The following is a 27,897-nucleotide window of genomic DNA, read 5'->3' as shown; positions in this document are numbered from 1 at the left end:
ATTTCTTTCAGATTTTAATGGCAGTGACTATTTTATTAACATAATTAACATCACTATAGCACTATCTACAGGTCTAAGGTTTTTTAATTACTTTTAGTAGAAGTATTTAGAAAGCAGGTGCACAAATACATTTTCACAGTGTGCTGAATGTCTTTATTTACAAGATAGCATTTTATAGTGAATATGAACAAAATGAATGTGCTGACTGGAATAACTGCTTGATTAAAAATGTGCTATGAAGATGAATTCCTAAACTTTCTAATGCAGTCTCATAACACAATAAACATGGAAAAATACAAATCCCTTAATAGACCAAAATATAGAATGTAAACATCTAAATATTTCAGGAGAATGGATTTCCGTTCTGAGTTTTCTAAAAAAAGAGAAAATTTATTTCTCCAGTAATATTTTAGCAAATATTGGAAAATAGCAATTTAAATGAAAAAGTAATTGTTGCATTTAAACCAAAGTCCACCATGTTGGGGTGGTACCTCTCTGGAGATGTGACATAAAGTAAATTCTGTGAATTTCTGATGCTTCCAATATTTTAAAAAATGATATCAAATACTTTGGAAAGTAAATAATGTTGGGGCAGAAAACATAGTCCAAATGCCACAGAATATTCTTGTTATAAGCACATGAAAATTATTATCAGAAGGACATTCCCAGACTGGGGTTCCCTTGTAGCCTCAAAGGCTAAGCTGGTTGTATTTACTACCAAGGCAAATGATCCTTGGAAGAGCTTCCTCTCCCTATCTACCTTCATAGAAAATAGTCCAAAATCATTATTTCAGTACCTTCTCTTTTCCCCTCTAAACCTATACATGACATGTTTTGCAGAGTATACAAAAAGGGTAGGGTTTTCACTAAGATTTACCTGAGCAGTCACTTAACAACATGCAAAGGGGGTGACGATGGCGAAGGACAAGCAGATGTTTACAACAGCCTCTTGCTTTTGTAACCAGTTTTTGGATTATGACCATATAACATGTCCTAAAATATAACAGTCACATAAATACTTACAAGATTTCAGTAAATGCGTAACTTATCTCAAATTGCGTATTTGGGGGTTGACATCTGATTCTAGAGTTTGTCATTTAATGGTCTGCTGGGGTTGGCAGAAGAACTGGCAGTCTCTACCATTCCTTAAAGTTTTAAAATAGTTGATTCCACCAAGGAGAAAGAGATCCCCTTTAGGAAAGCAAAATGCCCGTGTCTCTCTCTTTCTCTTTCCCATTCTTCAATTATCATTAAGCATTATAATGATTATCTGGGTAAAGCAATGAGTTCTGAAGCATTTCTTCAAGTTGCCCTCTTTCTCCACTTTTAATCCATTAACTAGTGGTCTTCAGTTTGTTGATGACTTTTTTCTCTTTGACCCTCCTGTTCTGGAACCAGATTGTAACCTGCCGCTCGGAGAGATTGGTGGTGGCTGATATACGCCTCCGCTTGTCCTTGGTAATGAATTTGTTTGTAGCATATTCCCGTTCGAGTTCTTTTAATTGCACCTTGGTGTAAGGGACGCGCTTCTTTCTCCCCCGCCTGTAGGAGCTGGCGTCTGAGGGATGAGATACCACGTCTGGAAGACAGGGAAGAAAGCAAGTTACACAGGGATCAGATCCAGGCCAGGACGCAGGCGACAGCTTGATCTGAGCTAGCCGCTTTGCAGCATCCAGCTGCCCTTTGCCACGCTCTGCAAAATCCAGCCTTTTGCCCAAATCTGGACGGTCAGTGAAGAGAATGGTTAGTTCTGCACTGAAATGAAATTGTCTAGGGCTCCCATGACCGTCTCAGGCAGGCCGGCTGCTTCCGTTCCCTTGATCGCCTGGCCTAGCGGCCCACACCTTAGCACTGGGCCCAGGGGACGACAACATTTCGACGCCTAGCTCTCTGTATTTCCCAACCCCTAACACTTGATGTTTCTACACTGAAACCATTTCTGAGAGAATGAATACGGGCAATTTAGTAAACCGTTTCCAGGTCAATTTCCCAACCTTAAGTCGATGTCAAGGGCTAGGGAGGGCGGGGCACCGAGTGAGAAGGAAGTCAGCCAGGGTCCCAAAAAGCTTATTCCCAGCCATCCCTCACCCAAGAAGACCCAGGAGCCAGCCCAGCTCAAGGGCAGTATGGGCAGCGCCAGTCAGCGGGGTCGGGCTCCCAGGGGTGCAGCGCCGCTAGGGCAGGTCAGGGAGAGACAGCAAAGGGGTACCCGAGTGACCCGGGAGCAAGCGGAGGAGAAGCTGGAGCAGAGCTGGAGGACCGGAGCTGAGAAGGGGGGCGCCATTTACCGGGCAGAGTGGACTTCCAGAGGTGGGGAGGCTGCGCCTGCTCTTTGGGGCAGTACATTTGGCCGTTCCAGCCGTTGGGCAGCGCCCAGGGCTGGTAGCTTTCCATGGGAAGACCCAGGGGCTCGTGGCGCGACTCGCCGGGGCCCCCGAGGCCAGGCACCACCGGCATATCCAGGTAGCCGGGCACGGGCTGATGATGGTGGTAAGGCCCGGGCGCGTAGCCCTGGTGGTAGAAGGCGAACTCCTTAGCGCGGGAGCTGAACTCCTCGGCCGCCGGGCCGGCGGTCTCCATGTACTTGTCCGCGAAGGCGGCGGCGGCGGCGGCTGAGGCGGGCTGCGCGCACGACTTGATGGCGTTGGGGTGCGGGCCCATGCGGGCGCACGGGTAGTAGCCGCTGCCGAAATAGCCGTAGGGCAGCGCCGCGGGCCCCGACGAGCTCTGCGCCGCCGCCGAGCAGGGACTGCACTGCTTGGCCGCCTCGGCTCCCGCCGGGCCAGCCGGGCCGGGCCCTCCCGAGGACGACGCCGCGGCGGCTGCAGCAGCGGCAGCGGCGGCGGCGGCGGCGGCGGCGGCGGCCGACGGGGGCGCCTCCCCGGGCGCGCTACTGTACGCGGCCGCGGCGCCGGGCGCCAGGGGCGCCGGGTGCGCCATCAGGTTTCTGCACTGGTTGGCCGCCGCCGCCGCGGCCGCCGCGGCCGCCGCCGCCACCGAAAAGTTGCCCCCAGCGGCCGCGGCCGCCGGGTGGGGGAAGCCCCCGCCCCCGGCCCCGGCGGCCGCCGCCGCCGCTGCCGCCGCCGCCGCCGCCGCCCCTTCCATGTTCTTGTTGAGCTCGTCGGCCACGAGGCCGCCGTTGTCGTAGAGGAACATGACGGTGGGCTCGATCCAGCGGGGGTGAAGGAGCACGGAGGCTGTCATAGCCCGAGCCGCATGGAGAGACCCCAGTGGCGCTGTTTTAAAAAGCCCCCAAGAAGTGAAGAGCGCGCCGCGCGGGGCCGGGGCCCGAGCGAGGGGGGCGGATCGCGCCCCGCGGGGTCGCGCCAGGCGGCCGCCCATTGGCCCGGCCCCCCGCTCCGCCCACGGCGTATGCAAAGCGGGCGGCTCCAGCCTCGGCTCCGGGCACCCGCTGTCCGCCGCCGCCCGCGAGGTCCCCCGCGCCAGCGCCCGCCGCGCGGCGCACACCCTCCACCCTGGGGAGAGGCAGGGGCGCGAGAGGTCGGTGCGGCAGGGAGGGCAGGGCGGCTTCCGCGCCGCTCCCCGTCCTTTCCCTGATCCCAGTGGGGCTCAGAGCAGCGTCAGGCTGGGAGGGGACAGAAACGCGCTGTTGGTTGCGACCTGAGGCAGTGGGGACAGGTCAGGTAAAATTCGGGCAACTGGGGAGGGTAACGAGGCGTAGTGCAGGCAGGGTGATTCTTGGGACCTCCGGCGCTGTTTTCTTTTCAGGTGTCCACGCGTCCTTCTGCAGCGAAAGGCCATCACGGACGCTAGCTCTTTCCGCTTCTATAGCGTCCCGATTGGGCGCTCCTTCCACGGGAACAGTGGCTGGGCGGTTGTGGATGAGCCTGGGCCGTGGGTCCCAGGACATTCCATCGGAAAGCCTGGCCTGCATTTAGGAGCTTCCTGTACTTCCTTGCCCACGGTGTTGGTGGACAATTTCATACACTCGCACTTAGGCCGATAGGCTTAGAACGACCCATCACATCCACACTGACACACATTTAAATGTACCGCGATCACACATTCACACTTATATATACAAACTGCTCCTCACTCTGCACCAGTAACAACTCTTCCTCCAGAGACTGAGATGAGAGCGAAATTTGTGTGCACTGTTCTCCAGTGCTTCCCCACCTTCAGTGGAAGGAGTTTAAGAGAAACAGGCTGGTAGGGTGCTGGCTGGGACTTAAAAGAGCCCCACTTCTGGAGTCTAATGAAGCTTCATAGAACCTGGGCAAGGAGCTGACTTTCCAGGTACCTGGGCACTCTCTATTTCACTCTGTTCTGGGACAGGAAAAAGGGACTCTTTGGGGCCACTTCATTCCTTCTCCTCCAGTATGATTGGGGAGAACACTGTTTCCATCCTGCAGAGGGTGCCTGCCCGGAGCTCCTCTATCCAAGAACCAGCCTAAGAAGCCTCTCCTCTGTGCCTGGGGAATGCGACCCTTTTCTGAGAGTACGGTGGGATGTTGGTGCTGGAAAAGCCAAGCAGCGACCATGATTTGGTGAGGAGTTCTGGGATCCTGTCGCTTTGGAGCCACATACTTGTATTTCTGATTGTGGAGGCTGTGATCTGGTCAGATGCCCAGAAGGGGAACATGCATTCAAAGTGAAAGTGGGTGTATTCCATGGGAACATCAGGGTTGGGGAGAGCGCTACATACAATCCCCTCCAACCCAAGTGGACTGTTGAGCATCTAGACTTGGACCTGCCTGCTGGTCCCAGCTTGTAGACTCAGCCCTAAGCTCAGAGCACTTCGAATATCCCTAGCCCCTACAACCCCACCGCATCCTACCACATCCACATCGAATCTCTAAGGATCCCGGTCTTCCTGCAGGGTCTGACCAAGGAGGCTAGGCTCAGGCTTTTATCGATTCTGACCCCCAGGTTTGCCAGGACCAAATGTAAGTGTTGCCCAGTAAAACCTTCTATGACACCCCCTCCTTTAAACATACACATAACCAGTGTGTCCTTTCTCTCCCACATTTTTAGTAGCTCCGGGTAAATATTGATTTGCCCCCAGTTTACCTCCTCCCTGACTGTCCATTCGCAGACTAAAGAGCCGGCCTCTGTAGGGACCTGATTTTTGTGTTACTTTCTGGGCCTGTTTGCCCTCTTTCCTTCCTCCAAGTGGCATTGTAAAACTCATGGTGACAAAGAGGCAGAGGAGGGTTCAAGGCCTCAGTTCCTGAGAACTTCAGGGCTGTTTTACATATGGGGCAGACACGGCTGGAGGCCAAGGTCAAGTTGAAAGTTTCAGTCTCGCCAGCATGAGAATTGCCATGCAAGCCCGGAGACCCAGGCAGCTAGCTGTGAAAGGTCCACCGCCCATGTCCCCTCATTCTTGACTTCTTTCTCCTTTGGAATTCTTGTTTCTGGCTCTGTTTGGTTACCCGGCAATTTTTGCTGCCTTTGTGGAGTTTTTGGGGCGGTGTTTACAGACTCTTCTTCTCTGCGTCCGCCCTGCTCTTGGCCTGAGCTTCAAGCCTCTTCTGTTTTCTAGCCAGACCCGGAAAAAACGAAAACCCAACTCGAGGAGCCCCCACCAGCCGGCGCTTGTGCCAGCTCACCTCTGGCCATGGTGCAGCTGCTGGTGCACGCAGCAGCCAAGGCCAGCTCTACATTCCTCAATCCCTCTCCCCACTTCACTGGAGACCAAGCCTTGAGTGCAGAGGAAGGGCCCCAGCTCCACAGACTGCCACAGTCATCTGGGTCCTTTCTCACCAAAAATGGTGAGACAAGATTTCATCTTGTCCGCTGAGGAGCCCCGGAGCAGGTTTGTCTCGGAGGGATGGTGCTGCGGGAAGACTTTGGGTTGCACTTCAAATTAGGTTTTGCTCCCTAAATGTGGCAGCCCCAGCCAGGGAAGGGCTTCAGGCCTGAATTATTTATTGAGCTTTGTGGTGGATCTTTAGTAATCAATTTATTCAGATATTTTCTTAGTTCCCTATCAACTTTCAAAAACTCTTGAGGCATGGTTACTTAGAGGGAGGCAGCCTGTTCCTTCCCTTTATGTCTTGGATCTCGATATATATGAAATAAATTTTTTCTATAAGGCAAGTCAATGGCGTCCTGGCATGCTGTCACTGTTTTTAAGAGTCTGCATGTTCCGTTAGACATTGAGTTGTAGCCACCAACCAGTGGGGATGGTTTGTAGAATCTGAATGAGTTCCATACATAATTTTGGGTTTCAATTTCTAGAATTTCTACTCACTTTGAATCAAGAAAATCTCTTTTTCTTCCCTCCTTGTCCTTTGTCAAGGGACATAAGAGATTTGTTAATGGTTTCCAATACCATTTCTTAGCCTCGTAGCCCTCCAAGCAGCCACCACACTGGCTTGCTGTGGAAAAAGAAAGGTTGCAGGGCAGTGAAGAACTGTAGTGTGCTCTGAGAAACAAGCACAGAAGTCTCAGCACACTTCTTTTTCCCAACAGCAAGGTCAAGACTCATTTGTCTGCTCAGCTAGTTGACTGTGACCCTCTCTCTGTTTTCTTTTTCCTTTCCTTTCCTCTCCTCTCCTCTCTTCTCTTTTCCTCTCCTTTCCATCTCTTCCCTTCCCTTCCCTCTCCTCTCCTCTTCTTTCTTTCTTTCTTTCTTTCTTTCTTTCTTTCTTTCTTTCTTTCTTTCTTTCTTTCTTTTCTTTCTTTCTTTCTTCCTTTCTTCCTTTCTTTCTCTGTCATGCTAAGGAATTCCTATGGGAATTTGAATCCTAGCCATGACAATTTTATCCCTTTGTGAGCAAGGCTGGATCTGCAGGAGGCACTGGCCCCCTAAGGAAGAGGCTGGGAGGGGTGGAGGGGTGCTCTGCCGGGTGCTCCCTGATCTACCCCAAGGGGCCCTGAACAGGCAGCAAGGGCAAGATGGAGGATGACAGCAGCCCAGGGGCTTGGCCTTTGTTCCAGGAGCTGCCAGACCCTGCAGCCATGGCTTCTTACCTCTTGGGGCAAGCCGGAGTGCCCCGTGGGGCTTAGCTGTCTTGGAGCCTCCTGCTTGCTGAAGAAAGAGACTTTGGCTGGTTTTTTTTGGGGGGGGGGGTGAAGGGTGGGGGACTCGTTACCAGTGTGGCCCATGGGGCCCTGGGCTCTCAGGGTTAGAAGAGAAAAGGGAAACTATGTTTTAATCGAGTTTGATTTTCACTAGCAAATGAAATTTACCTGCTCTCACTTTAACTGGGAGAAGGCTGTCAGCACTTCTCCCTGGCACTGTTTCTCTGCATCCATCCAACATTAGGATAAACATTCCTCAGTTGGTTTTAAAGACACTTTGTATTTCAGGATATTCATGTGTTTCTAATGTATCCAAGCCACTTTACGAGCAGCATTTGCAGAACATCTTAACCCTCTCTCTTCCACAGGGGTTGGGGCCGCAGAGATAATGGCAATGGAAGAAAGATATGGAGGGAAAAGGGCAGAGAAGCAGAGGCTCACTTAGAGAGAAAAAGAAAGAAGACAGGGAAAAATAACCTGACAGTATAGCACCTAGGGCTCTGCAGCTGACCAGCCCATTTGGGGAAGAGATGAGTAGGGAGCAATTCTGTTCATGGTGGGCTTTGTGAGCTTCCCCACCCTCTTTCCAGCCTGGGTGGAAATTGTACTCATTTTCATAAGTAGAAAGAGTAGGTCCTGAAGAAACCTGGACTGGTGGTCAGTAGGCAGGGCAGTTTGGCCCGTCCTGAGTTACCTGTTCAAGCGTTGGTTCTAGATTTTTGTGCATTTGAAGCATTAATGAAGCAGCAAAAGGCCCAAGGCTGTAGGAACAGTTTTGGACTCTGGGAAGTCATTTGGCGCTGTAGTGACTCAGTGCCAACACAGTGAAAATGGAAGTGCAAGATCCAGGAAGATCCACACAGATCCCACTTTGCTGTTAAGATCTCCTCATGCCGTGGATTTTGAGGACAGCAAGCTTTGGGAGGAGCAGATCTCCAGCTGCCTGGTGGGTTCCCTCAGCACCAGGCCTTCAAAACCACCAGGGAGTGCATAGTGCCTCAGAAAGGACTGCCACAGAAGCCCAGGGAGGACATCAGTTACGCGCTGCCCTGTAGCGTTGCTCCCAGAAACCAGAAAGTCCCTGAGCAGGGAGAGGGGCGCCCCCACACTTTGTTTAGGACTACCAGCCCCGGGACTCAAGTGCCTTTGAAGGAAGGGCAGCCGCCTCTGCACAGTGCCGGCCAGCGGCGGCCAGACTCCCCAGGGTTGGCGCAGACTTGGAATAGGGGGCACGTTCGCGCCTCTGAGAGTGGCTGCCTGGGGCTCACGAACGCCTGGATGATTCTGCCAGTGGCGATGGTGATGGTGAGGGGACCGCTGCCTGCCCCCGACGTGCTGCCGTTGCTCTGCTCTTAACTGGACCTGGATGCTCAGCCTTCGGTCTAAAGACCAGAGCGTGCATCCGAAGAAGGGGCAACTCGGGAAGTGCTCCGCGGGAACAGGGAATCGCATTCCTAAAGATCTCATCTGGCCGTGGGCGTACAGGCCCTCTGGACTCCGGGCTCACCCACCCCAGGAGTGAGCTCCCCATCACTCAGCCAGCGCACTGGCTGAGCGCCGGACGGTCGGAGGAATGCGGGCCGCTGCGACACCAAAAGGCCCAGAGGTCTCTGTCCAGACGTTATCTGTCCCTGCCACTGCCCCAAAGGCGTCCCACCCGCCGGCCTCCACCCAGGTCCTAGCTTGCTGCTCCGGCAGCAACAAAACAGGAAATCAGCTCTGGGCTTTGGATTCATTTTGTCAACAAATATGCTGAAGACATAGCGTTTGAAGACACTGGGTGTGGGGGGTGTTTGGACCTCAGCCTGGCCGGGCTGAGTCCCGGCTTTCTCGCGGAGAAACGGGTGCAGGCAGCCAGGGGGCCTGGACCTGCGTGAGTCCATTTCTCCTCAAACCCTAAAGGCTCCCAAGTCCCTGACCCTGGTTGCGAATTCTCACTGCTGAGAGCAGCTGAAGGAGGAAAACTCACAGGCGCAGCCATGGGGGAAGGAGAAGTCAGAGAACACAGAGGTGTGATCAGACTTTTACCAGCACGTTCTATGCCGTAATCATAACGATGTGTGTGCCTTGATAGGCACACGCAGATTCCCACATCAAATGCGCCCACACACACAGTGAAAAAGACATCCAACGTCACGTGGATGAAACACAGGCATCAGTACGGAGGAAAGATATCTCACCCTGTCGGACCAGCCCGGTGACATACTTCAGGGTGGCTGGCGTCTCTACCCATTCTGATTTTTCCCTCCCCTGCGGCTGGGTAAATACACCTGTCCCCAGGGGAAGGCGAGCCCCCGACTGGTATTTACCTGGCTTGGGTGTTCTCCCCAGAAACTCCGCCGGCTGTGGCGCCCCGCGCGGAGCCGATCAGGGGCGCGGACGCTGCTTAGGGCGCAGTCGCCGTTCCTTTGTCCCGCTGCTCCAGCCCTGCTTGGCCCAGCGCTCAGGGGAACGAAGCAGCTCAATAAAAACTTTTGATATTAGTTTTTATGGGTATTTACACTCTGGTCGGGGGAGCTGAGTACGGAAGCTCCATTAATCAGGCCCCCAACCTCGGGTTTGGATGCTCAGTTTATGGGTTGGGAAAGGGAGATTGCCGGAAAGAAAGCTTGGGGATGGCCGGCTGATTCCGGCGAAATGAAAGGGAGCAAGGTCGTTTTCCGTCTTAGAAAACGAAGGTTAAATGGATACCTTCAGGTGCTACCCAACTGGACTATGTTTTTATTTGAGCCCTCTGGCAGGGATAATTTTTCCGAAACCTTTGCTTACATTTAAAATATCTTTTTATTATGGAATTTTCCACACACACACACACATACAAGTCTAACGAACCCCTATATACCCAACTCCCACTATTATCATTTTGTCTTTCATGTTTCATCATCCTCATCCACTTTTTTGAGTAGTTTAAAGAAAATTCTAGACATCTCATTATTCCACTCCCAATATACGGTTTTGAGGATAGATTTCAAGGGGTCAGTATGTTTGAACTCAAATTGTTCTAATCACAGTCTAGAAAGAACTGAAGGGTCCACCTAAAATAAATCGGGACTAAAAGGGAGTTTGGGGTTTGGGGCATCTTGCTTAAAATTTTACATCTCTTCTTTTTCAAATATGCATATGAGGGAGACTCACGATACCCTTTTCCAGGACTGTGTCATTTTTTAATAGAATGTTGCTACTGCTGCACCAGGGTTTGGGGGAAAGATGGACACCATGGCTCAGTCCTTTCTGTGCCCTAAGGTGACATATATCCCCTTCTTACTGGACAAATGACAGTTTTGTATTTCAGCACACCTCCCCCCCTGATAGAAACCAAAAGGAGGTTTCTAATGATTAAGCCAGGAAGGGAATGTTTGTAGAGGACTGATAGCCCATCACAGCAACCACAGTTTTCCAAAAGAAATCCTATTCAGTGTATTTATAAAAAAAAAAAAAAATCTCCTCAGCAGTAAAAGTTTTTTTTTAAAGAATGATTAAAGGCATTGTGGTTTATTTTATTTTAATTCAGTGGTCTAATTGACAATGAGCATGGTCCTCCCCAGCAAACTCTGAAACTCTGAAGTGCGATTTAACTAAAAGCCTTGGTAACTTCAGAAAGAAAAAGGCAACAATGAAAAATAGCAAACCATTGAATTTGACCAGACCTACACCAGCTAGCTGCTTCATATGTTCAGTTGTCTGAGTGGAGAGTTGTCATTCTTTCTGTGGCAAAGTGTTGGGTTATTTTGCATTTGTATAGTTTCTGGTTCCTTAATCACTTTTTAAAAAAGGTATTGTTAAACACATGGGATGCTTTTATTCTGGATGCTCTTATGCTACCATAGGCTAATATAACCACTCGTTACATTAGCTTTTTGGCTAAACTCATAAGGAATGTTTAATTAAACAAGAGAATTGTGTGCACAGATTTTATAGACCTCTCAAATAACTCCAACTACACTCAGCAGAAGCCCATGAAGATGCTGTCTGCCCCCGAGTTCCTGCCTTGCTGCCTGTAGGTCATCAGCAAGAGTGATCCCTATTGGGGCTTTGGGCACAGCAGCTCCTTGGAACACCTCTAGTTGGCTGACTCTAGGATGGAGTTCATCACAGGGGTTAGTGTTCCGGTCAGGGTCAGGTTGGGGACTGCAGAAGTGAGAAGATTCAGAGGAAGAGGTATAGAGGACAAGAGATGCCATCCCAGAAAAGCTGGGAGCAAAGAGGAAGGGAGGGATGTGAGGGCAAAAAATCAGAAGCAAGGACAGCATAATTCCCAGCAAAAAGTCAAGCCAAGGCAACCCAAGGCAGGCCTGTGTTTTTAAAGCTCCGCAGAAGCTCATTCTCTGCAGAAGCCTGCTCGCTGAAGAAGCCTGGCTGGGGGCCCCCCGCTGGCGAGGAGTGGGTGCTTAGGCTGCAAGGCTCCCTGTGACTTCTTTAACTGCACAACAGTCATCTGGATTTTGAGAAACTGATTGGAGTCCAGAATTAAATGGGGGCTTGAACGTCTTGCCCACGGAGAACCCAAGCAAGGAATTCTGACTGGAGTCAGCTGTCCGGCACAGGTCTTGAGCCAGGCTTGGGACAACCAATCGAGCCTGCTAGCAATTATGTGCTCTCAGCCATGTTTAAAAAGGCTATATTTCTTTACATTTCTAGGATCTAATGTGGGGTTATGTCGGGTCATGGGACCCTTGGCTGGTGCAAAGTAATTTGATGTCGCTGAGATCAAGCAGACTCATTTGTCACCGTGAGGAACAGATGTCCCCACAGGTCTGAGATGGGAGCAGAGCAGAGAGGGCTCGGACTGTGGAATCCAGTCACAGGTCCACTTATGGCTTGGGTAGGTGGGCTGGGAGGGGGCTTTTTGGGTGGTGTGTGTCAGCGTAGGGAAGTGAAGGGTCAGCTGTGATCCAAGCATGCCCATCAGCCCATTGAACTCCTGTGGGACCCAGACTCGTCCATGCCCGTGGATCCCAGCTTCATTTGCTACAGGATCCAAATCTTAGCTTTTCATTTCCTGGAGATAAAGCTGGTTAACACAGCGGCAATCTGCCCTCCCGCCCCTATCCACCACCGCTCCTGCGGTCTGTATTGGATTCAATAAAACCCACAGGAGCCTGTTTGCCTGTGGGACAAGATTCACCCAGCAGAGAAGTGATGAAGAGGAGTGGGCAGAAGGGGCCAGAACCCTCATATCCCTTTAAGGATGCATTTCAGTGTGTGACAGGGCTTCAGGCATTTTGCCCAGAATGGTCTCAGCCACTGTCTCCAGTTACTTTTAGTGTTTTTATTTTTGGGGGTGGTGGAGGGGAGGTTGAGAAGATAACAGAAGACACAAAAAAGAGGGTCCCCTGAGCTCTCTTTGAGAATCAGGGAGGGGCCAAGCCCTAGAATAGGGGTAGGTGTGGAGAAAGCAGCTTGATGAGCAAAAGGAGGAGGGGATGAGGCCACTGTGACAACCCTGGACTAGGCTTGAGGCGGGGCCCTCCTACAGAAGGCCACTCTCAGTGGTAGTCTCTGTCCCCTGCAGTCCCCACCCCAGAGGACCTGAAAAGTCTCCCATAGAGCTGCAGATCCACTGCAGTGGTGGCTGCTGGGAGTCCCACATTGAAATGTGGCCTGTATGTACCCTCAGGAGGCTCCCTGCTGCTGCTCTTCCTCCCTGACAATCCCCAGAAATGCAATGTCACAAGATGGAGAACATAGACCCAGCCGAAGTGGTCACCAGGGGGTCCGAGGAGGGAGACCCCGCTGTGTACAGGTGAAACCGGCCAATAGAGCTGCTGTGACTGGCAGCCGAGGAAGATGGGGAGGCCAGCAGGGAATCCACTTATCTTTCTGGCTGCCCGCTGGTTAGAAGGAAGCTCTGGTGCCATGGAGAGAGCTGAGGTAAGAGACAGCATTCCACACGTGGGGTCTATCCCCCAGGGTTCTGAGAGATGCCCAATCTTCCATAGAAATTAGGTATTCTGGGCAAGAGGCAGTGGGCGGGCAAGATGAAAATGGGGATGTGTGGGTAGTACCACCTGCAGTTTCTGGGAAGCCGGGCTCCTACAGCTCTACGGCGCGCCTGACCTACACCAGCCAGCAGTTGGTAGGCGTCAAAGCTGACCTCTGGCCTCACATAGATTTCTGCAGCGACCTCTTGGTCCTCAGAGTCACTCAGGACCCTTGAGGAGAACCCGCATATGGTGGCTCCAAGGACTCTGCCCGATCTGGGTTCAGAAATCCCAAAATGAGTTGGACGAGAATCCGAAAATCCAGAGCCTCTCTTGCTCTTAGCTGACCCACCAGGACCGCAGCCTGGAGAGAGGAAAGCTGCTGAGAGCCGGACCTTTCCCCTCCGACGTGGACCTTGCGCTACGCCCTGAGATCCTCAAGACGGTCGCGTGCTTCGAAGGGGTGGCCGGGGAGAGAGGGTCTCCCGTCTTACCTTCCCACCCCCACCCAGTCCCGGGGCAGTCACTTTATGGTGGCAGCAGGCAGAGGCAGAGGATGCGCACAAGGCTCTGCTGCAGTTCCGCCCTCTTCCCACTAGATGTCTTCCCAGTTAGTCGGAATTGTAGGGCGCTGCCTGCTCCCGCGGGGTGCCCGAGACTCGGTTTACCCCGCCACTTTAGGAAGTGTGGCGTTCCTCTGGGAAAAACAAACTGTTTTCTTTCTTTCCTCTGTCCCCCTCCTCGCCCCGCACTCCAAATCCTGGCTCTGGAAATCCACCGGAATCAAACGTTGGCTCCCTGCGGGCCTGCGTCGGACCGCTTTTGCCATTGGAATCTTTTTTATGACCTTTGATGTGTTTAAATAACATAGCAAGGCTGAGTACACACCTCGGATTAAACTTTAATCGGCAGCAGTCAAGGTCGCCCAGGTGGTAAACGCATTTCCTCCGATGTCTCCTGGCGGACACTGCGGGGTTCGAAGTCTGGGGCTGTGGCCCCCACTGTGCCCTCCCGCCTCTGCTTAGTCCGGGTGGGGACCAGGGCAAGGGCCATCCCATCCAGCTCCAAAGAGGACTGAGGAAATAGGATTGGAGGCAGACACCCAGGGTGGGCTAATGACCTGAGCAGTTTTTATAGCTACTAGACAGAATAGTTAAAAATTCCAAGAGGCACTTCCAATTTCCCCTGACTCCAGAGAACGGTTGTAGCTGCGAAGTCATGGTCCATGCCTCGATTATTTCCCCCAGGTTGCCCACGGAGGGATGGGGGAGTTGCTGGTAATGATGGTGCAGGCCAAGTTAGCTGATTGTTTTGAAGGTTGCCAAGCCCCTTTGAGGTAGGTCAGGATCTAGAACCTAGGCTATAGTGGCCCTTCCCCAAGCCAGACCATACAAGGTTAGCTTGAATTTCAGCTGGGCTGAGTCACCAGGGCTGAACATCATTTTCTGAAGCAATATACTCATCACGAAGAATTGTTTTGAGCAGTTATTTAGGGAAAAACCCAAGGTCAGCCAGCATGTATAGTGAGGGCTACCAGTATGCTCTTAAAAAGGGGGTGTGTACATAGGGCTGGAAGACTAGACAAGTCATCAGTAACAGTGGCTTCCTCTGGGGAGAACTGAGGGTCAGAGTACAGTAAAGAATTCACTTTTTTGCTATAAATTCTTTTGTATTGTTTGTAATGTGCATCAGTTGGTTTCATGTATTAGCCATTGAGGCAACACTTTTCAGAAAATAGGGTGTCCCATTTATTTCCTGGCCAAACATACATCTGGGGGATTCCCTTCAAACATCAAATCAGACATTGAAATAAGGCACCCAAAGCTTAGACATGAGCTTTATAGGCTATCCACTCAGACTTCCATCTCTTGGGTGGGGTTCTCAGGCCTTTCTCTGCTGGATTGGCCCTAACTTGGAAATGAACATGCCAGCCCAGAATATGAAACCTCCAGCTATTCCCAGCAGCAGAAGAACTCCATTGTCTCAAAAAGAATTCAAGCCTGATCTTCAATTTCCCTCTACTCCTGAGTTCTTGAGGATTTATAGACAAGGCCCCTACCTGCTCCTTCATATTAGAGATTCCTGCAGCCCCTAGCCATGGTATAAATAGTAAATATCCTTTATGTGTATATGTGTATCTCTGGTGTGTCATTCTTGTCCCCAAGTTTCAAGAAGCTCCACATACTTGACTGGGTGTTGGCTACTTGAGTTAGATACAATAATATCATCAACAGCTAAAGTTAGTTTGAAAAGTGCTTCTTTATGGAGATTCTTAGGGGCTGGTAATGCTATATCAGGATTTGAGTAGTAGTTACACAAGTGTATACACATATAAAAATTCAGCTAGCTGGTGTGCTTAAGAATTTTATGCTTTGCTATATGTAAGTTATATGGCAATAAAAGAATTTTAAAGTGCTCCCTCATAACGACCTGTGAAGTAGGTCCCGTGGTTGTTATAATAATCTCCATTTTACTGACAAGGCGACTGAGATTCAAGGGCAGCTAAACTGTCCCAGGCCTCTGGGGAAGGAATGAATCACTCCCAGCTTCTTCCTCCTGGTCTTGCAGCTTCAATGGGGAGCTCTTTCTTTTCAAGCAGTTTTCTCAGGTAGCGGGGAACCAGTTCAATCTGGAGACGCTCTTCTCAGGGTGGTTGTGAAGCCAGAACCGGACCATCTGCGGCTTTCTTCAAATTCTTTAGCCTCTGAGTCGGGAAGGGATGGGAGGCCGCTGTGCGCGGAGGCCGTGGAGCCTAGAGGGACCCGCGTGCGCCCCTATAAAGAGGAAGACGGCCTCTGGGGTTCGCAGCGCGTTTTCTTGTCTTTATTCCAGTCACCCCTGCTCAGGAGCACCCTGAAGCAGGGCCTATGGCCTCGGGGACCCCTCCAGGCAGCCACCCCCTCCCTCGGGTCCTGCCTCTCACCCTCGTTTCTCAAAAGCACAGGCGGGGGTGGAGTGGGGGTGTTCTGACATGAAGGCGGCCGCCGTTAGATGGCGGAGGACAGAGAAAGCGGTTGTTATTTATTCCAGGCACAGTCGCAAAAGGCTTCCAAAAATATCGAGCCGAGATATTTTATTGTCCAGCCTGTCTGCAGCCTGTAATTATGCGTTCAAGATGTTTAATGTGTGCAAATGCATTAGCCGCTTTCGCTCGTGAAAACCCTAGCCGGGAGCGGGGGAGAGGCAAGTCTGGAGATAATTATGTCTTACAGTCGCAAACATTATTCTGCTCTTACTGTAAACGGCCCCGGCCACCTTTACGAGAAGCCAGGAAAACTTTGAGGGTGATTCGTACTGTTTACGCGGACCAATGTTTTCTTCTCTCCCGTATTGTTCGAAGTGTCTCCTGGGCGGCTTCTGTGCCAAGTTCAGGGGCGCGGGGGAGAGAAGGCGGCGACAGAGAGGAGCCCAGCGGCCCGCGCGGGTCCCCGGAGGCCGGGCCTGGCGCAAGGCCTGGCACCCGAGGTGGCTGGGGCTGGTGGCCTGCAGCCCTCGCGGCCCGGGGCAGCCCCTACCGTGGGCAGCGTTGAGCACTCCCCCTTTTCCGGGCTGTTCAGGTCTCCTCATCAGGCCGCCTCGGCGCACATGCAGACCCCACTCCGAGGCTGCTCCAGGTTGAAACGGGACCTCTAGAACAGTTCTGGGGCTCAGGACCTCAGAAAAGGCGCAGGCCGAGTCCTTGCTGGGGCTGGGTGCGGGGTCGGCTCTCACAGGGTTGACCCGCGGTGAACGTGCTATTTTTGGGTCCTGGGTGCTCCAGGGGCCAAGAGAACAGCTAGGATGGGTATCCCTGCCTCCACCCCAGGGCCGGCACGTCGGCCTTCAGGGGCAGGTCCAGAGCCTCCTACCCTGACCCGGCCTCTCCGGAACCTTGTAAGGTCTCGTGCTGGCACCTCCCGCCCCGCGACACGTACACCTCGGTCCCCATATTCGGACAGCGGCTGGGCCCGCCCAGTGAGAGTGACCACTGCAGGGACAGCAGTCCGGGACGGTGCCAGACCCCTGAGGGACGAAGGCTTACGTTTGCCAGCCCACAGCAGTCCTCATCTCCCCAAACTCCCATTTCAGCTCAGGCTTTTAGGCCGAAAAGAGCGAGGCCTTGGGGTGGTGCGGGACTGCGCGCAGCCCGCTGCCAAGCTGGGGCGCCTCTGCCTGGGAGACCCCCGTCCCTGGCAGGCGGCCGGGGCTGCTGCGGTGTCCTCCCGAGGGCTTCTCTGCTGGAGGTCCGCCCGACTCGGCACCGAAGCGCCCGGTCCGGTTCTCGCTGGTGCAGCATTCCGCCGCGGGCCTGTGTCCTCGCATTTCTCCTTAGGAAAAGACCAGATTTTGAAACTCATTTTAGGCCGCTGATTGAAAACAAAACAAAACAAGAACATTTGGCGCTCCTTTCGTGCCGCGGGGCACGTAAGAAAATCTGTGTGGGAGTCAGAGGCCTGGCAGCGCCGTTGCTGGCCCCGGGGCATGGAGCCTCTGCGGGTGTGGAAGGATCTGGGAGGGTGACCTAATATCAGGGACGGAAACATTCACACAGAGCCGGGAAAGAAAGCCACCAGACGTGACTTGTTCCTGCTCCAAATGCATCGTCCAAGGGGAATCCCCTTGGGCTAGCCTTCCTTGGGTTCAGGAGTCTGGGGTTCTGAGACCCACCAGGGGTGGGGGAAGTTTCTAAGACGTGAGCTCCCAGCATCCTCCTTGAGAGTGTAGGCTTTGGCTAGAGGAAAAGCCTAGTGGGCATCCCGGGTGGCTGCAACCTCAAATAAACCCCAAGCCTTGGATGCCAGGCACAGTGCAGTTGTTGAAGCTCCCAGACCTGGAGAAGGGAGCTGGTCAGTTCTGTAGCAGCTAGAAATTTGGGGCCAGCAAGACCCTGGCAGGAGGTGCAGATTAAAGCTTTGAGACTTTCTCCCATTGCTCTTCCTCCATCCTCTTGTGTCTCCCTTTCTCTCTCCCATCTTTTCCCCACTCAAAGGGGTGGTGGCATCAGGCCTCTGGGTACTAGTGGCTTTGCTCCCAGTAGGTTGAGTAGGTTGAAGAGACTGGTAAGTTTGAAGAAGGGTTTCACTAGTGGTTCAAATTTCAGAGAACCCAGAAGTGACCGCAACCCAAAGCGCCAAAAAAGAAATTTGAACCACACTCGGAATCCCTCAGGTGTGCGGCCTTCAGGGCTTTCATAAGGCCATCTTCTGACCCAGAGGTTCCTGGTTGCTGGAGAGGCTAAGCAGAATTTTGTAAGCAGAAGGGTGTAGGGGGTGGAGAAAGCCAGTGTTTCTGTAGATTTCATGGCTCAGTGTAAAATCAGTGCTCACAGAAGAAGGGCATGTGTCTTATTACTGCTCTTTTGAATGTAGTTTTTCATAGAATCAAGGGTTTCTAAATGCCCACAGAGCAATCCAATATTTGATCCTCTCTCTGGGAGGAGGATGTGATGAGGCCCTTCCTTGTTTCCTCTGTCTGTTTTTCAGCCCCTCAAAAGAGCCCACAGAAACACAGAAAGGGCCAGGGGGAGGACTCTAGCTTCTGGAATTGACTCTGCCTGGGACCCAGAATTCAGAAATGGTGAGTGGTTTCTCTGCCTGGGTCCTGGGGCTGGAGGAAGGCTGGGCTGGGTTGCCAGCGGGGCCTCCCTTGAAGCTGCACCCAGCCAGGGAAAGAGATGGGCTCTCGAGGAAAATAGGTGAAAGGGCCACCTGGAAAACCTAGATTTCTCAGCTGTCTAGATTCCCTGGAGGAGGAATTCTCTACCTGGGAGTGATTGTTGCCAATTCCACTTTCCAGGTTCGGTTTTCTGGCCCAGGAAAATTGGGGCCTTGTTTAAATCCTTTCCTAGAAGTTACATGCTCATTTTTTAGCTTTCTGTTTTCTATTAGCCAAACAGAGACTTCACGTAAGATAATCTTGGTTTCTCCCTCCGACCTCTGAAACATGTAATTTGGGGGAGATACTGTATTTAAAATGCCAGTCCCCGTAATGAGCCCAGTTTAGCAGTGTGAGCTCCCACCCTCCCCTTAATGAACAGTGCTGTCGAGAAATAATTTCACTTTGATCTAGTTTGTGACCTGATTTTTTGGCTTAAAGAAGACTGGGCGGCTAATTGGATTCTTCAGTTGCCTTTAATCTCCACCTCAACACTTGGAACCTGACCAAGCTGAATTAAAACAAGTCTGATAAACAAGATGTAGCTGGCTCCCAGGTTAACGGCAATGAGAAAATGCCCCCCACCACTGTGGAGTTTAATGATCACAGCATGGTTGGCACCTCACAAAAAACCATGAGGCTGTAGGCCCCCAGAACCTGCAGCACGGAAGTCTTCAGAATCCTTTCCCCTTCCCTCCCAACACCCTGGATGTGGTTTAATTAGAAAGAGAAGGCGAGGGGGTAGAGGGAGGTGGGGAAGAAAAACTTACAGTTGGCGAAAGAGGCAAGGTTGGGGGTTCATCTCAAAGGGAGGCAGGACGTTGAGGAGACTTTGTCCCTGGGAGAGGAAGCAGGCCCAGCCTTTGAGGGCCGGACAGTAAAGATTGCAATTCAAATTTCCAACTGTGCTCCAAGAGTGGGGGGGTGCAGGAGGGAAATAGGATATGAGGGGCAGGGATATGCAGCTTGAGGGGCTAGGAATCATGGGTTTTATTTAATCTTTTCAGATGCCAGGGGATTTTGTTCTGGGAGGCGAAGCAGGAGGAGGAAGGAGTGGCTGAGAAAGGGTCTGAGAAAGGGCCCTCTTGGGCTCCCCTCCTGATGCTCCCGTGTGCTCTCTGCTAAGAAGCTGGAGGAGTCCTGAGGGACTACTTCCTCCCAGGCAATGGGAGTTTGGTTTAGGTCAGGATCTCTCAACCTAGACACTACTGATGTTTTGGGTCGGATAATTCTTTGTTGCGGAGTTATGTCCTGTGCTCTGTAGCATGGTAAGCAGCATCCTTGGACTCTAGTCCCTACTCCAATACAAGTGTCCCCATACATTGCCAACTGTCCCCTGGAGGCCAGGATTGCTCCCAGTTGAAAACCACCAGTTTAGGCCCCTGTGGGGGAAAAAAATGGAGTGTTTTTCTGGAGACAAATGACCTTTGTAGGGTTTCAGAGAGCCTGGGGAGCAGGATAGAGGGCTCCCCTTCCTTGTAGCCTCTCGGACAGCTGGACCATGAACACCTTCTCAGGCTGCCCTGAACATCCACTGCAACAGCTTCATGAAGGTTTTGAACAAGCATGTAGCTTCAAGGGCACAGGGTCCAAACCTTTAGACACACTAATCTAGGATAAATGCGTGTGTGTGCGTGTGTAAGATAGATGCTGGGGGAGGGGATGCAGGCCTCACCTTTTCCTGCAGTCCTGAATGAAATAAAACCCCTTTTCTTGCCATGCCTGGCCTTGAAGTAGGAAATGGCTGAGTTTTGTGTCACCTGCGCTGTTCAGTGTAGCAGGGAGTGGAGAGCCTATTGCAAACGTTGAGGCGAGAGTGGCCTCTGCGATGCTGTTGGGCAGAGTCCAGCCAGCATGGATGGGGTCATCTCTTTCCTCCAGTTCTGAGACCCAGCCGACCTTGCCCTGAGCTACCGCTTCTCACTAGGTGTTCTGGAAACTTCACGGTCCAGGAAAGTACGAGTGTGGCATAATTTATTGAACATGTGTTATTATTAATATAATGCTGATGGAAAATAATTTTAAAGATAAGAGTTTTACCACAATCTTATCATCTCAACCAGATCCTTCTTCCCTCTTTGCCCCTCCCTCCCCCTTCCTTCATTCCTTCCTCTCTTTCTTTTGAGTTTTCCTTTCCTAATGTGTGCACATAAAACATAAGTGAAGGAAAGTAAAGATTGAGAGAAATTGGTCAATTTACAAGGACAGTTCTATCAGGCTTGAATAACAATAAGAACAGGGTTAAATTGGATTTATATATCTATATATATTTATATATATTCCAATATCATATATATATCATCCAATATATATGATTGCAGTCATCCCTAACCTCTCTCTAGAATAGATTATTACCATTTAAGGCTAGCTAGGCATCTAGGAGTCAGGGTTTCCAGATATAATAAGTTTTAGGTATTTGACAAAAATCACTCATCAAGTGCTTACAGAATGCTAATCATTTTACAAATATTAACTTATTTAATCCACAAAAAAACTCTAGGAACTATTATTATCAGTATCCCCATCTCACAGATAGGGAAACGGAGGCACAGCCAGGTTTACTAATTTGTTCAAGATCATCCAGCTACGAAGGGGCAATGCCAGCTGTGAACCCAGGCATTGGGGGTAGGGGCCATGTTTTCAACTGCTGTTCCCTGCTGCTTCCTGTTAGTGTGGGACAGACAGTGGCCCAGAGGAGGGCAGTCGGGGAGGTGGGCATCTTTGTACTAAACAAGTAGCCAGTGCTCTAGAAGCCTCACTCTGAGCTTCAGAGCCAGAGTCCCTGTCAACAGTGGATCTGTTTATAGATGCTTTTCTGATCATCGAAAATAAGTTATGGGAAATGTAATGCATATCCCTGGTATTTACTGCCTCAGGAACACAGGACATATAATGAAGGAGAGAAGGTTGTAACTGCAGAAAAACACCAATTCTGGTAACAGAAGTCAGTGGCAGCCAGAGACGTTCTCCCCAGGTTTCCGGCCCTGCTGGTGGCCCCTCCACCAGGCTCCATGCAGGCAGGAACCCCCCAGAGGAGGAAAGGGGCCTGTTATAGGAGTCATCAACCTGTCACCACTGCTAGGGTGAATATGGCTTCTGAGTTGGGGGGAGGGGGTGGAAGCTTAGTATTTAGCACCACCAGCTGCAGGGAAGGGGGAGGGGGTGGGGAATGGGGTCTGGAGGTGGAGCAGGCCTTCTCTACCTATAGCCCTGGAGCAGACATTCACTCAGCCAGCGAGCCTCCCTGCTAGGCACTGCTTGGCATTTAATATGAGAAGGGGTACTTACCCTAAAGGAGCCTTAACTGTGCACAAGTGTGCGCATGTGGGGGGTTGCACATGAGAGAAAGATGGGATGGCTACATCAACGATTGCACCGAAGGCTGAGACCCACGGATGGAGTGATAAGCAGTGTGTTAAGAGTGTGCAGGTGTCTCTGGTGGGGTAGCTCAGTTAGTTGGAGCAATCATCCTGATATGCCAAGGTTGTGGGTTTGATCTGTAGTTATGGCACAAACAAGGATCAACTAGTGAATGCATAAATAAATGGAACAGCAAATTGATGCCTCTCTCGCTCTCAAATCAGTCAATAAAAAATTTTAAAAAGGTGTGTGCAGGTGTGGGGGTGTGTTTGGGGCCAGTGGCAAAAAGGCTGGGGTGCTTGTCCTGGGCCTGGAGGGGTCAGGGGGGGTTCTCTCTGGAGATGCAAGGGGCATGCTGGGAACAAGCACAAGCCCAGTCTGGCCAAGTTCAGGGAGGGTAAGGGAAGAATTGTCCAGCACTCCCTGTATTCTAGATGCTCTACTTTGTAGGCATTATCTTATGGAACCCTCACAACTCTTTGATGAATTGGGCACTACTGTTATTCCAATTTTACAGATGAGGAAACTGAGGCAGGGGATCAATGACTTGTGCAAGGTGCTACAGATGGGTGGCAGAGACCTTGCGGTGACTCAGGAGCCTCCCTCCCTCTCTCGGCCACTATGAACCAGGTGCACATACAGCTGGACTTGTGCAGGTAAGTCCAGGTAAAGGGGAGCCCCTGTGGAAGGCTCTGGCTTGCGCTTCCAATAAGCAAAAGCTGTTCTCACGTTTCTGTATTTCCTCCTGCCACCATCACATCCTGCAGAAGACATCCCACAGCGATGAAAAATTGGGTCTTCTTTTCCGGGATAGTCACTGGGCACCACCGCTCAGGGCGTGGAGGCCAGTGAGGAAGTTGGGAAGGCTTCAGTGGACGAGACTCAGCTTGAAGGACCAGTGGTGGGGCAAGAAACCTAGAGAACCTGAAGCCCGAGGGAGAGCGGGGTGGGTGGAGTCGGCGGGGACCCCTCGGGCTGGGCTGAGGCACCGTGACACCTCCTCCGGACCAGGCTGACAGAACCGCCTCCCGGCAGCTGGCTTCCTCCTCAAGCCTCCTGGGGTTGAGTCAGGGTGGCCAGCACAGCAGCAAAAGTGAAATGGGGCTGTGATTTTCCTTCTTCCAGCTCGGGGAGAGGGACAAAGCTCGAAGTTCGAAGCTGGGTCAACTGCTCGACGGGGCAAAGTAACATCTAATCTGTGAAGGAAGCTTAATGATGACAACAGTAACAATACTATTTGCGTTTGTTTACCCTACATTGTAAGCTCAAATGAAGTCATCTGTCCCACAAATGTAATGTGATGTCCATCTACTATATAACAGGCACTGTGCTAGGCTCTTTTCATTCTAAAATACTTATTTTTTTTTATTTGTGCCTTTTTGGATAAATTTAATTGAAATACTATATACCAAAAAAAAGTGCATACCTCATAAAATCAACAAAATATCACAAAGTGAGTACATCTGTGTAGTCAGCTGCAGACCACTAACCAGAACACAGCCAGCACATGGCACCTCCCCACCCCCCAAGAGGAGCCACTCTCCTGACATCTAGCACCAGCAAAAGGTTATTTTCATTCAACAAATACATGATGCTCTAAAGGGTCATTACACACAGGCAATAAAGTGCTATGAAGAAGAGGTTACCTATGTAGCTGCTGCAGAGCCTGGTGTGGATTTATCAGAGTACTTGCTTCTCCTGTATCTTTTCAAGGGACCAGAGACCCGGGTTCCTACCCCCACCTGTCCACAGGACACTGAGGCACCACCTGTGATCCCTGGTCTCCCTCATGGAATGCGGGGGCTGCCTTTCACTCTGAGGACCCTTCCTTCTGTGACTATTGAGAGTGGCTTGGGTACATCTCAGAAATAATAAGATGGATTTGGAGTGTGATTTGTTGCAGTATTATTACTAAAGCAAATATTAATACATTCAGAACAACAATACATATTTAGAGGTGAGCATCTCCTGCCTGAGGCTCACCAATTAACATGGGGACTGATACCCTAGCTGGTGTGACTCAGTTGATTGAGCACCTGGCCTGTGAACCAAAAGGTCACAGGTTTGATTCCCAGTCAGGGCACATGCCTGGGTTGCGGGCCAGGTCCCTGGTTGAGGGCATGCTAGAGGCAACTGATTAACGTTTCTCTCCCTCTCTTTCACTCTCCCTTCCCCCCTCTCTGAAAATAAATAAATAAATAAAAACCTGACCTCCTTATTAAACAAAATAAATAAAATGTGGGGACTGGGGTTCATCATAAAACTCAGAAAGGTTCCACTACTTTAACAACTGGAGATTTCTTTAGAAACCTTGAGAGGAGAGTGTGTCTCCCTGCACAAGCAGCATCTTCCTACTGAACAGTCAGTCCCCTCCAGTACCACTGGTGGCAGGATGGGATGGTCCGTCCTTGTTGTTATAATGTTCTGCCATGATCCAACCTAAAAATTGTGGGGGGAATGGATCCCAAGGGGTGTTTCCTAACATATTCACTCCCTGGTAGGGTGAAGGGTAAAGTCCAGCCTCCCTTCCCAGGTTGCCTAGCCAGTGCCCAGGACAACCTCTGCAGAGACTAGAAATCCTAACCCAGCAAAACTGAGTCCTTTGTGCCACCAGCTTTCCCCCAAGGGAGCCAGATGTCCTCCAAACAGGGGCAGCCTCAGGTATGGAGAAAATGGTAGAGTGACAATTCCTTATGTACGAGTGGAGAGTTGCAATTGACAAAGCCCTGGCCATTTATCGTCATCCGTTTTGTGGGGTTACTATGAATAGTTCCCTAGGTTTTGTTTTTGTGATGAGAGAAGGATCCAGAACACAAAGACCCTTTAAATTTTATAGTGCAAGGTGACTCAGTGACTCTGGCTTTAGATTTGAATCCCCACTCTGCCGCATACTTGCCTGGTGACCTTGGGCAAGGATGTTCACATTTCCAAAAGTGTTTTTTTTTTTTTTTTAACTCAACAATGGCTATAATAATATCATCTAGATAGCCCATAAGACTTATGAAGTTTAAGTTCTATGATGCAAATAAAGCACTTAGCCCAGTGTCTACAGGGATAATAATAGTTTTAATTACTTATTATTAATATTGTTAGCCCTGGCTGATGTGGCTTAGTGGATCGAGTGCTGGCCTGTGAGCTGAAAGGTCACAGGTTCAATTCCCTGTCAGGGCACATGCCTGAGTTGCAGGCCAGGTCCCCAGATGGGGGCGTGCAAGAGGCAACCAAGTAATAGTTCTCTCACACATTGATGTTTCTCTCCCCCTCTTTCTTTCTCCCTTCTCCTCTCTCTAAAAAAAAATAATAAATTAATTAAAAAATAAATGGTAACTTTAAAATATATTGTTATATAATCTAATTCTTATAGGCATGGCAGAAATCATTCTGATTTAGTGATAAAACAGAAAGTATTGAAATGCTAACATATGCCACATCATGGATGAACCTAAAAATGTGTGCTAAGTGAAAGAAGTCAGACTCAATAGACTCCCTACTATATGATTCTATCTATCTAAAAATATCCAGAAAAGATAAACCTTTGGATACAGAAGGTAGATTAGTGGTTGCCTCATGCTGGAGGTGAAAAGAGAAATTACACTATAGAAGGGCATGAGGGACGTTATTGGGGGATGAAAATGTTCTAAAACTGATTTATTGTGATGCTTTCACTACTTGGTAAAGTTACCAAGAATCACTAAATTGTACACCTGCAATGGGTGAATTTTATGATATATAAAATATGTCAGTAAAGTTGTTTTAAAAGCTCAGAAAGAATCGCTGAAGAGGGAGAACAGAATCTAGGTTTTCAATCAGGTATTCTTTGGGCTATGGTGCAGTCATTTGAGTGCCAGGGTAAAGGCAGCCAGCAGGGAGGAGCAACTGTCAGAATCTCCATGAAATAAAGGGTGGAACCAAGACAGTTTGGAGAATGTGGAGACCCCAGTGTCTAAGAAGGGAGAATGGGGGAAGAATAAGCTCCTTCTAGTATTTCAAATGGCTTTATTGTTCTGAAAGCTTTATATAGATCACCTCGTTTAAACTGCACAACATATTGTAAAATGAGTAGTGTTATTATCTCCATTTCTGAGGTGATGAACTTGAAGTACAGAGGAGTTAAACAATTTGACGGACGTCGTAAGCTAGTATGTGGCAGAGCTAGGTTGGAACCCAGTTAGTCTGCTCCAGGGCACCTGCATTTTACCCTTATGCTATTAATACATATGAGAAGGAGAGGGATGCCAGGGGCTGAGGAAAAATCTTGAGTTATATGTGTGAGAGTGTGTGCACCTGGAATATTCAGAAATTTTGCCTAAGAACATACGATGTTTCATGTATAAATAAGAACCGTACCGGAGTCTTGGTGGGGGTGGATCCCGTTTATTGCTGCTGGGTGCCATTTTTCTATATGAATATTTAAAAATGTCAGACACACCTTCATTTCTGCTAGTCTGCAGTGTGGCCATGCTCTTTTCTCCTAGTGTGAACTAAGCTCGTGTTTCTGGAACGTCAGACTGATTTAAACAATCCTAGAAGTACAGGCTCTGTCCCAAATCACAGTCCCCTCCCAGCCCCTTTCAGCGTACCTTCTTCAGACCAGAGTGCCCATCCCACTCCAATTTCTGCCCTGACAACCCTGTTCTACTTTCCAAGGTTTTTCCTCTATAAAGTACGAAGCCTTTCTGGATTAAATAGAGTCACACACCATATTTTAAATATCTGCTTTCATGGTTTGCTGCATTGAGAGAGAATTTGTGCAGCCAGAGGACCAAACAGGCCACATCTACACAGAACTTTAGAGGTGGTGGATTTAAAATGGCAAAGCTATTAAGGACACAAAAAGACTATACCTCATCTTTCATTTGAATAATATGACTAGATTGAGGGGAAGTAATAGTCTCACTTCTTTCATTCTTTTGGTTGAAAGGATTTAAAAGTTGTTTGCACATATAAAACAGGCAATTTATAAGTTGAAAAGAATGCAAGTTTCTTGGATAGAGTTCAGGGAGAAGAGGTTGCAGGGCAAATTAACATAATAATAAGACCGGAGAGAATTAGACAAGTGATAACTATCTGGTGGTCTAGGAATGGGGACGGGATATGATTTTTGAAAATCTTTATTGTTTTTATTGTGTGTGGGAAATACAAAACTAATGCAAGCTTATTTAAAAAGCAAGCAAACTTTGAAAATAGATATAGTAGCAAGTTAATGTTCCCTATACTCCCCTCTCATCATCACCTCAAAGGTAAACAATGTAACATTTGGGTACACATTCCTCCAGATATATGTACATATAAAATGCATATGTTTCTTATATAATCATCTATGACATAAAAAGTCACCAATTATATCTGAGTAAGTTGCAGCCATTTACTTACAATTTCTTTCTGCGTTTTAACAAATGTGGAATCATACCATATGTACTGTTTTTTTTAAACCTACTTTTAAAAAATTAATGTAAGCTTCAGCCTGTTTGCCTGATAACAGAGCTTTTTTAAAAAAAATATTCCTCAATATGTATACTCATTATTTATTTAACTATTTTATTCATGTTAATGCGCAGTTATTTCTACTTTTTCATTGTCACTAAAATGTTGTAGTAAATATTTTTAATGCATAGTATAATGGAAATCTGAAGATTGTAGGGACACATGGAATAATAACTATAAATTTACAAGTGTCAAAATTACCTCCAAAAGTTTAATTTTTTATTTTTTTACGTCTCACCACTAGTGTGAGCCTGACAGTGTCCATACGTGCTGTCGCCAGTCTTCGGAGGTTCTTTCGCACAATCTGAATTATATAGAAAATAGGCTTCTTTATTTGAAGCTGACAGAGCTTCGCTAACTTGGAGGGCTGGCTGGGAGAGGAGAGGGGTTCGCAAAAGGGAGCCCTGCTGTGTGTCCGATGGGATGATCGAGGGCCCCCAGGGGTCGGGGTGTCTGCACAACTCACAGGGGCGACAGTGCCGCCCGCAGCCCAGGGCTTTCTCAGCAG

General features: G+C 49.8%; 1 protein-coding gene and 1 long non-coding RNA gene across 2 annotated transcripts; one reads left to right on the top strand and one right to left on the bottom strand.

Annotated features, from left to right (window-relative positions):
• Positions 1 to 12: 12 nt before the first annotated feature.
• Positions 13 to 3,267, bottom strand: HOXA13 (homeobox A13). The gene is made up of 2 exons (XM_090287794.1): positions 2,289 to 3,267; positions 13 to 1,579 (listed from the first exon to the last, which is right to left on the bottom strand). Exons 1-2 carry the CDS (start codon positions 3,202 to 3,204, stop codon positions 1,335 to 1,337), a joined length of 1,161 nt encoding a protein of 386 aa, XP_090143920.1. The 5' UTR covers positions 3,205 to 3,267; the 3' UTR covers positions 13 to 1,334.
• A 168-nt stretch (positions 3,268 to 3,435) lies between these two features.
• On the top strand, positions 3,436 to 6,270 carry LOC150001282 (uncharacterized). The gene is made up of 3 exons (XR_016513004.1): positions 3,436 to 4,257; positions 4,374 to 4,508; positions 5,507 to 6,270. It is a non-coding gene; the product is annotated as an uncharacterized LOC150001282 (long non-coding RNA).
• The last annotated feature ends 21,627 nt before the right edge of the window (positions 6,271 to 27,897 follow it).

This window comes from Furipterus horrens, unplaced genomic scaffold (assembly GCF_987537825.1).
Source record: "Furipterus horrens unplaced genomic scaffold, mFurHor1.1.pri manual_scaffold_9, whole genome shotgun sequence".
In the NCBI taxonomy this organism is placed as follows: domain Eukaryota; kingdom Metazoa; phylum Chordata; class Mammalia; order Chiroptera; family Furipteridae; genus Furipterus; species Furipterus horrens.
The sequence above is the reverse complement of the archived record's forward strand: the minus strand, read 5'-3'. Positions and strand labels throughout refer to the sequence as shown.

Coding starts and splice junctions, on each gene's coding strand:
- HOXA13 (XM_090287794.1), bottom strand. CDS start 3,204: ATGACAGCCTCCGTGCTCCTTCACCCCCGCTGGATCGAGCCCACCGTC. Junction 1,580..2,288: donor CTGGAAGTCCACTCTGCCCG/GTAAATGGCGCC, acceptor CCTGTCTTCCAG/ACGTGGTATCTCATCCCTCA.